The sequence below is a fragment of the Malurus melanocephalus genome, unplaced genomic scaffold (assembly GCF_030028575.1).
Source record: "Malurus melanocephalus ecotype Western Australia unplaced genomic scaffold, MMel_1.1 scaffold_262, whole genome shotgun sequence".
NCBI classification, from domain to species: domain Eukaryota; kingdom Metazoa; phylum Chordata; class Aves; order Passeriformes; family Maluridae; genus Malurus; species Malurus melanocephalus.
In genome coordinates, this window is record NW_026623494.1 from 578,583 (window position 1) to 588,792 (window position 10,210).

Sequence of the window (10,210 nt, forward strand, 5' to 3'; positions counted from 1 at the left end):
AAAAAGGAATTCATGACAGGTGTTCAGCCATCTCCAGGAAAGCAGGGCTCTGTCACCCTGACAGTTACTTGCAAAGATAAATGCCATTAACTCTGAACATCTCCCTTTCCTCCTTCTTCCCTCAGCTTTTATATGCTGAGCATGGTGCCATATGGTGTGGAATATCCCTGTGGCCAGCTGGGATCAGCTGTCCCAGMTGTGTCCCCTCCCAAATCCTTGTGCACCCCCACCCTCCTCGCTGGCGGGGTGAGGAGCAGAAAAGGCCTTGACACTGGGTGAGCTCTGCTCATCAGTAACTTAAATATCCCTGTGACATTACAAATCCAATTCATAGCTCCATAGCAGATGCTACTTAGAAAATTAATTCTACCTCAGCCAAAGCCAGTAAAGCCAACTACGCAGTCTTCTGTGCCCAGCTTGGTCAGTAAAAATGTACCTGTCCATTTAATAATTTAGGATAAAGCATTATAGTCATAGCAAACTCATGTGCTACAAAAACTGAGTGAGAACATATTAAAAAGCACCATGCTGCTCTACTGGATGAACTTTAATTGCAGCTAACTAGCTACTAGTTCTTGGCTCACCATATTAAACTTTCTCCTATGGTCTCCATGCAGGAATTCAATCAGAACTMCTTTCTATGTTGCTCATATTTAAGAGTGGTACAAAACTATTAAGTGAATGCTTATTTTCTCTTGTAACATCTTCAAGAATGTCGACATGCTAGCGTACTTTTGCTTAGAAATTAATCTGACACGCGTCATGGATCTGTCCAAGCTGAATAGAAAGACCAGGTTCTTAAATCTTCCCCACTAGTACTTGCATTGAATTACTGCATAGGTAAGTATTAAAAAAAAAAAAAAAAAAGTAAAATCCAAAGCTGAATTTATTTGTGTTGACTCTGCTTTCAGGCAGTTAGTGTCTTTGATGTTGCTTCTATTGTCACAATTCTGTCAGTTCTTAGGGGCCTTTTTAGCAAAATAACAACGCAAGGGAATTCTGAACTTGAACTTGAGCTTAAAACCAATCAAAAAAGCCTAAYGTCCATTTCGTATCTTCTTTCTACATCAAAAAGCAGAAAAGAGATCACAGGCTGTAATCTATGCTTTCTTCATCAGCTACCGGTGACAAGACAGATAGGCTGGTTTCTATTGAATATGGAAACTAAGTCAGTTGAGTCAGGCTGAGCAAATCTTTCTTGCTAAGCATCACCATTTGTGCTTGCTGTGACTGTGCCAAAAAAAAAAGCAAGTGGTAATGAATAAGATTTCCAGAAAATTAGTCAGATAGGCATTATAATCATAAAAGGCTTTTGAATCATACAAAGCACTGAACTCAGTATCAAATGCAGATATTTTCTATTGATAGAAAACCACCCTTTTTGATCACAAACCCAAGCAGTTTCCCCACTGATTTCTGTGACAGTCTGGAATAATCACCAGAGGACACATTGTTTAATCTGCTGTGTCACATAAACACACATTTCTCCTAAAGAGAGTTACACAGGGTGTTGATGTGTACTGCTGGCGAGATCTGAATACAATTCAAGGAAATGAGAATCTGTCCACTGACTTGAGTCTGAATGTGACTTCAAAGAAGGCAGACCCCTGTGGATTAAATTCCCTYTATTCAGTTCAACACCAGCATAAAAAAACAACTTAACTCTCCTTTAKAAAAGGCTGTAATCTTGTCATAGTGAGTTTAATGTTGTAAACCATTAATAAAAATGGTCTTAAAAATTCTTATTTTCTTCATGATATTAATCAGGGCTTTCCTGCGTATTAGTCTTTTTGTAAAAGGAAATGATTAACTGTCCTGACCAACTAGGATGCAATCCACTCAAGGTATGGGCATCCCATTGCTAAGAAAAGAGAAAAGGTAAAATCTAATTAAAATCAGCTGGTGGCTTTTATGGTTAGCAATAACACTACCTTGGAGCAATTTTAAAATCACTGTTGCTTTGTTGCTAATGGAATGGCTTTTAAATCATAYCTAGGAATTAGGGGAATATGTATAAAAATGGTCTGTGGGATCTCTTTTCCTCCCTTTACTCCACTAGAAAAGAATCAATCTGAATGACCAAGAAAACTGCAATAAGGAGCAGTGAGCAGTGGTTTTTCTGCATGTCTTTTTCATCAGCATTTCTGGTTTTTTTTTTTTTTGCTTCTCAGGACTAGTTGTATACTTTGTTGATGGAAGGCAAAGGTGTACTGTAAAGTGTAAGAGCAATAATGAGATATAAAACTAAAATACCATCAAGGAAATGGTCTTCAAAATGGAAAGGCAAAAAAAATCCACACTGTGGCCCAGGAAACCATTTCCTACTACTTATACATATGTCTTGATGCAGATCTCGTTCTGCAGYGATTAATTAACTTTTTCACTAATATATGCAAGCAGAGTCAGTTTCCTAGGGGCATTCTAATTAATTAGTTTTTCACTCTGAATAATGTAGCTTTTCTAAACGGAAGCCTCCTGACTACATGTAGTAATGGATTCTTTAAAATCTTTTGGCAGTTTTCTTATGTTCTACTTTGAATGTCACAACAGTGAAGTGCTAGCTACAAAAAACACTCCAGTAACTTTTTAGAAAGGCTTTGAGGCTAAAAGAATCAGCAGTATCTTTTATCTTTTGTTACTTGAAGTTTAAATAATGCTCTCCCTCCCTCCCTAGTCAGCAAATRGTACAAAGGCAAATCAAGCTCAAGTTTAAGTAAAGAAAGAAAACAGCCAGATACAAATGAAATGCAGAGACACAGTGATCCAAAATAAACAAATCCTGACACACATCATTACTAAAGCACACACAGAGGCCATTATAGAAGCTAAAAGGGAATGGAATACTAGAAGCCAACAGTATCTGTTTTCACTGCAATATCCCCATCTGGGAAGGGGAATTGAATATTTACTAACTTATTTATTTAGTTTCTGTCTTACACTTATGCATTTATTTAGGTACTTTCAATCCCCTGTTAGAACTCTGGGCATTTGCATCACACAAAATCAATAGGTTTAGCCTCCATTCCCTGTTTAAGATGTTGCATGTTTACTGAGCTTCCGAAATGATAAATCCAATCCTCTTAGCTTCACGACCACAAAATTGCAGAAACTGTTCTTCATCCGGCAGCACAAGGCCTTCCTAAACACTGAAACATCAATTTCTCAGGAACTCCAGTACCTCAAATGCAAGATAAAAACTAACAAAAGCCACACGTTTTCTCATACTGGGCAATCAACCCAGCAAATAAGCTACTGTGTACAATACCACCTCTTTCTTCCAAAACACACTGTCCATCTTCTTTGCATTCATTCAGCTGAACCAAGCTTGAAGACTRTTGACTCCTGAGCTTTATGTGCCTGATGAAGCCTAATTAACATCACTGAGGAACACAAAACACTTTACTGTACCAATGTTTTGGCAGTTGACTTTTTTCTGGTGGCTTTTCATGGTTCGCCACTTTTAAGTCTCAGTTATGTCTCGCTGGGTATTGGCTACATCAGAAGAGCCCTGGTTTTAGACAAACTGCCTCAAATGATATAGGCACTAACCTCAAATATGCCTTCAAAAGGAAACTGCTGTGCTTCCTAAGTGCATTTGTATCAGCTGCACTTCCTATTGATTTTCTGTTAAGATTTATGTATAGTGATTTTGGATTGTGAACATCTCCAGCTGCTATTGAACTACAAATAACAAAGGCTAAGTGCAAACTTTTTTTCCCTCACCATCAAATGCAAATGAAAGTTTTGACAATGGCTACTACTTGCCAGCAATCATGGAAAACAATCCTAAGTTTAAGGAATCCAAGCAAAATATTTATTTACCCACCAGAATGTATCCATCCCTTTTCAAAATTGACCAGAAGACTGCGGTAAGCTTTTRCATTTCCCTTTAAAAGAGCACAAAGGACTCTCCAGTGATCACATCTGACCCAGAACGTTTATTTCTTTTATCTTCTAAATGATTATTTCTTCCATCTATCTTCTGTGTGTTACTTTTCTCCAGATGCATTTTCACAAAACCGTTCTTGGTGGAGCCACACGTCGTTCTCATAATTTGTTTTCTTCCTCTTTTTTGTCAATTTACTGTTTTTCCTCAGAGTTTACTCTATTCACAGAAGTTTCTATGAATCAAAATGTCTCCAGAAAGCCACAGCTTTTSAATAACCCTCTAGCTATTCTGATTCTATTAAAGACTCAAGCGCACTTCCTAAGATCAACTTGAGGAAAAGTGTGAATAGACTATTTTGTGAGTGAAACTACACTTCAATATGTTTTGACATTTTAATCAAAAGAACCTAATTTCTCCTGCATTTCCCCAGCTCAAATGATACTTTCAAAGGAAGTGGAATTAYATGAGCCCATGTGCTTCAGTAATTGTACAGTGGGAATTAAAGTTTTGGGCTTTGGCATCTAATGTTTTCAGAAGCCAAGAGAACAGCAAAACATCTGTCATATTTTGATTTGAGATAGAGACTAAGGTACAAAATGATCTATAATTTTTGAGTCACATCTGACAGTTGTTATTTAAAAGTCCAGTTTCTGCTATATTAACAGCACAGGTATGTGAAGAAAAAATTTAACTAAAGGCTTAATTAATTATAAAAGATGACTGCCAGACTTCTGAACACAACCAGTGATCACAGAGCACTAACATATCTTTGTTATAAACATAAGGGTTATCATTTCCCGTAATACTTTCTACACTGGGATCCCCAAGCACCTCCAAATATCCCAAAATCTCAAATAYGAGGTGCTACTTATTTACTTTCACATTTACTAATGCATGCTGCCCAAAGCCCCTAAATCCTGCCATTTACCCACAGGACTACTTTTGCTCCTACTTCTAATATCCTACAACACCTTACACTATAAATACATAGTCTTCGCAAACCTTTAAAGTGAATCCAAAATTTCAAGTTACGATTAATCAATAAATTTCTGGTTGCTTTGAAAGTGATACTACTTCTGATGTGTAACACAGGCAGTCTGTGGCTAACTGGAGTGTCACACCTCTCCCTAAACACCATCCCACAGCCGTTTTCAGTTTGGTAGCTAACAGAAGGGTAGGAGTCTTACCCACCAGAGCAAAATATACAAACTATTTTCCCATTAGTTAAGTCATTTTTGCCGACAGCCTGCTTCCTACGGGYAGTTTTGTATGTATCTAATCCCATTAAGTGAAAAAATATGAATTTATCCAATAATATGCTTATTACTAGGTAGTTAATAATTGCTTTGAATAGTTAAGGTTGGGGGGAGTGACAGAGCTGTTCCCTAACAAAATCTATTGGGCAATGCAAGATGGAGGCAGAAAAATAACTGCAGCACCCATCACTCATAACACACACAAAAGCCAGGCTGAATCTGGGAGAAAAGAATGATAATAAATATTACACAATAGGAAAGAGCAATGTTACCATGCTTTGAAAAATGTGTTAGTAATGTAATCAAAATTGCCTTATGCTGTATATAACAATGCGTGGCAGCTAACCAGTGCTTCTAAGTATATTGCTATTTCCCTGGCCAGAAATCTGTGCTGATAAGAAATGGCATACCCTCACTCCATAATGTAAAATTCATTCATATCCCCCCCACTCCTCATTCCAAACTGTGGTATTTCAAAGTGGCTCTGGCATCAACTTTTCTATCTCAYAAAGAAAAATGTTATTTCAAAAAATATTTAAATGCTTGGAAATACTAGGATTTTCTCTATAAGARGAAAATTTTCCTTTTCCCTTGTTTGAAACATTAAGTCATTATGGTTTTCAAGCTGACATATGAATTATGGTAGGTTGATGGTTACACTACACTGCMCTGCTGCAAATCAGGAAGCATTAATCTTGGAAAACTGAGAGTAACAGACACACAGACACATTCCTCTCCCCCTTTTCAGCTTTGCTGCAAATTCTGTCAATAGAAAAAAAAAGAAAAGGCAGTATGATTGTCTCATTCACAGTGGTAATTTTGCTGAAACCCTGCTACAACAACCTAAAACTGGACACATGCACATTTCTTCAGTAAGCTGGTTATGGGAACAAAGCATGCAGGCTTCTTACCTGTAATATGGTAGCTAACCTGCCGATTGACATCAGATGTGTCTTCATCCCAGGTGCTAAGAACAGCCACAACTTCCCCAGGAGGGTCACTCTCCTTCACTGAGCCTCTGTACACCTCGTGCTCAAAGATGGGTGCATTATCGTTKATATCTGTCACAGTAACTGAGACCAAGGTGGTTGAGGACAAGGACAAAGCTTCCCCCAGATCTGAGGCCACCACGGCAAAGGTGAAAGCAGAATCCTTTTCATGGTCCAGGTCCTTCAGTGTACTGATCCAGCCACTGTTGCTGTCAATGGTGAATGCTTCCGTGATCTTCTCCAGCTCKGATTCCACCGCCAGCGTGTACGTGACCTGCCCATTGGCACTTGAGTCTGCATCAACTGCTTTAACCTGCATAAGCTTTGTTCCTATAGGCATCCCTTCCATTATTATAGCATCATAGCTGGCTGTTTCAAACACAGGCTTGTTGTCATTTACATCCAACACCTTCACCTCCACATCCACAGTCAACACGACGTCTACTTTGTCTAACTGAATCGTGGCTGCGACTTTGAAGTGAAAAGCAGGATTTACTTCATGGTCCAGTCTCTTATCCAATTTTATGAGGCCCGTGTCTTGCTCTATGATGAAAACCCCGTCTTTGTTGTTTTCAGRTAGCTCACCATTAACTGTGCTATACAAAGCACCCTGATTGGGCAAAACATGCAGAATGTCAATAGTACTGCCTATAAGGGTGTCTTCTGCTACCGTGAAAGAATACTGGGGTTGAGAAAAAGTAGGCAAAAYGGTTTCTGGGGGTAAAACATGGATGTAGACAGGAATGAGGGAATGCTTTACAGGAATGCCACCATCAACTGCTTTGACAAAGAACGACAGAACTGTATTTTTAAGCTGGTTAAAGCTACCCTTGGTGACCATCCATCCATTATCCGGATCTATTTCAAGCAAATCAGCTACCGAAACAGAGGCTTCACTATACAGAGAGTAGGTAATTCTGGAATTGGCTCCATCATCTGGATCTACTGCTTGCACTTGGGTCACCAAGTAACCTTTCCCAACATCTGCTTTTACACTTGCTCTGTATTCGACCGTCATAAATTCGGGAGCATTGTCATTCTCATCCACCACTATCACTCTYACAGTGCAAAATGTAGTTCTGCCACCTCCATCAAGGGCTCTCAAAAATATATCGATATCCCTTTCCAGCGGGTTCTCTCGGTCTAACCTCTCAGTTGTCAGAATCTGCCCATTGCCATCAATCAAAAATCGGTCCTTGGCGAAATCATTTATTATGGAGTAGCTTATCTGGCCATATATGCCTGAATCCCCATCTGTTGCCTTCACATGGATTACCTTCACTCCAGGAGCAGCGTTTTCTCTAACCTCTGCAACATAAATGCTCTGTGAAAACACAGGGCTATAGAGGTTGGCCCCAAGGATCTGGATGTGCACCTGAGCTGTGCTGGTGAACAGTCCATCTGACACAGAGACGTTGAGGCTGTACATGGGCTCCATCCTCTGCTTGCGATGGTTGGAAAGGGTGATAACACCACTCTTGCTGTCCATAACAAAACTGGTCCGGTCGTTTCCTGACAGGATGCTGTACTCCAGTCTGTCAAAATCAGAGCTGTCAGCATCAGAAGCTTGGACACAAGTCACRAAATGACCCCGAGGCGCCAGTTCGCTCACATATGATTCATATATTAACTGGTTGAAAACTGGAGGATTGTCATTCATATCTGTTATTGAGATACTAACGAGAACCTCACTGCTCAGTGGTGGGAACCCATTATCGGTTGCTCTGACTTTCAGGCTGCACTGCTGTATGAGCTCATGATCCAGCATCCGAGCTGTCAAAATTAGGCCGCTGCTGCTGTCRATATGGAAATAGTCAGTGCTGTTAAAGGTGTCCTGGACTATCTGATACTGTACAATCTTGTTATTGTCAGAGTCAGCATCAGTAGCAACAACCTGCAGTACAGGAGTCCCAATCAAAGAAGCTTCGGACAGAGTAGCGTTATAAGCCGACTGATCAAAAACTGGAGGATTATCATTAACRTCATTAACAATCAAGTCCACGGTGACCTCAGCGCGAGCGCCAGTGAGGGCATCGCTGGCTCGCACCATCAGCTTGAAAAGGGAATTTATTTCGTAGTCCAGTGGGCTGATGACACTCAGAACTCCAGTATCAAAGTCAATATTAAACTGGTTGTAGGGATCTCCATCGACAATGATATAAATGATACCCTGGCCTTCTGGACTGGTTGCATTTATGCTTAAAATTGGCGTGTGCATTTCTACATCTTCATTCACAGAAGCTGTGTAGAAGGGCTTGTCAAACACAGGCATTGCTTTGTTAACAATAGTAATGGGGAGCTCTACTAATGCAGACAATGATGGGTTCCCGCCATCTTTGGCAAGAATGACAACCACGTACTCTATATTAGACAAATCAGAATTGAAAGCTTCTTTTAAAGTGACACTACCAGATCCTCTGTCAATTTCAAAATGGCCATAGTCTTCCTTCAGCAGGTATGACACATCACCATTGTCACCCTTGTCTTTATCAATAGCTGTCACTCGATAGATCAGGGTACCAGGTTCGGCATCGACCTGCACAGCAGCGTAGTACGGGAGCCCTACGAACACCGGGGCATTGTCATTTATGTCCTCAATGTAAACTCTCACCACGACTCGAGCGACACGGAGGTGATCCAGCTCACGGCTGGCTTCCACCACCAGCTCATACAGCTCCTGCTCCTCTCGGTCAAAGGGGATGCCAGTTGTCTGAATGACTCCTGAGGTAGATTTGATTTTAAATTTGTTTCCTGGGTTTAATATGCTGTATTTCAAAGGCTCGTTGAGACGGTTGCCAACGGCATTCACCACAGCRATCTTTGTGATATTGGTGCTGTTTTCTGAGATAGAAGTGGAATAAAAATTTTGTGTGAAATGGAGTCCACTATCCATGGCTTCTTTTACCATTATTGTCACCATAGCAGTGCTATAAAATTTCCCATCAGATACTCTTACTATTAACATATAATGGTCTTTGGAGAGACTGTTGTTTTTAATGGTGAGTACCCCCGTGCTTGAGTCAATTAAAAAATGGTCCATGTTGCCTTCAATTATGCTAAATGTTAGCTCAGGAGGGATCTCTGAATCYGGGTCTGAAGCTTTGACTTTGAGAACCTCGACACCAACATATGTAGGCAGGAGCAAGACTGTCTCAAACACGGCCTGGCTGAAGACTGGTGGGTTGTCATTGACATCAGTAACCTCAATGGTCACTTCAACTGGGCTCTCTGCCGTAAGCTGGGGATTCCCACTGTCTCTAACATGAACATGGAAATGGAAGTGGGCTATCRTTTCATGGTCTAAATTTGCAATTGTTCTGATCGCACCCGTGCTGGAATCTACCGTGAAATACTTTTTTGCAGTTGATTCAACAATCTGGTAGACAAGCAAAGCATTCTGGTTGCTGTCAGCGTCCGTGGCACGGATCACAAGGGGACTGTTATTTACGCTCCGGACCACGCTGTTCACAGGAGCAGCTTCGCTTATGCTGCCCGAGTACTGAGAGAAGAGAAAAACTGGTGGGTTATCATTTTCATCAACAATCTGAATGTTCACAGTGGCATTCGATGCCATGCCTGCCATRTTTGTTGCCTGCACGATGAGCTGATAGGAGGAAGCACGTTCATAATCAAGGGCCTTTTGACTGGTGATCACTCCAGAATATGGGTTTATGGTGAAGACTCCATCAACATTGCCATCTTTAACCTCATAAACTAATGTGGACTGACTGATTGCAGAGAGAGAAATGACGGAAGTACCAATATCCACATTTTCATTAACCTCTGCTTGGTACTCTTTTAGAGTGAACTTTGGGTGGGAGTTATCTGCCATCGTCACAGATATCCTCACAATTGCTGTTGCAGACAGCGCTGGAGAACCTTGATCAGTCACTTTGACTGACAAAACAAACTGTCCCATTGTGGTTAAGTCTGGCTCCTTGAGTAATGTAATGATGCCTAAAACTGGTTCAATCTTGAATGTGTTCCCGGTATTTCCTAAAACACAAATATTGGAACAAAATTAGAAATGAAATATGACTCACTTTATGATAACTTAAACCAGGAGCAATTAGATG

The 10,210-nt window shown here is 40.5% G+C and overlaps 1 protein-coding gene across 3 annotated transcripts in view; it reads right to left on the minus strand.

Annotated features, from left to right (window-relative positions):
- The window catches only part of FAT3 (FAT atypical cadherin 3), a 308,169-nt gene that overhangs the window by 72,862 nt on the left and 225,097 nt on the right, over positions 1-10,210 (minus strand). For all 3 annotated transcript variants that reach the window (XM_057375897.1, XM_057375896.1, XM_057375894.1), the window contains exon 9: positions 6,057-10,130. In XM_057375897.1, coding sequence (XP_057231880.1) covers positions 6,057-10,130 — 4,074 coding nt within the window. The remainder of the gene's footprint in view (positions 1-6,056; positions 10,131-10,210) is intronic.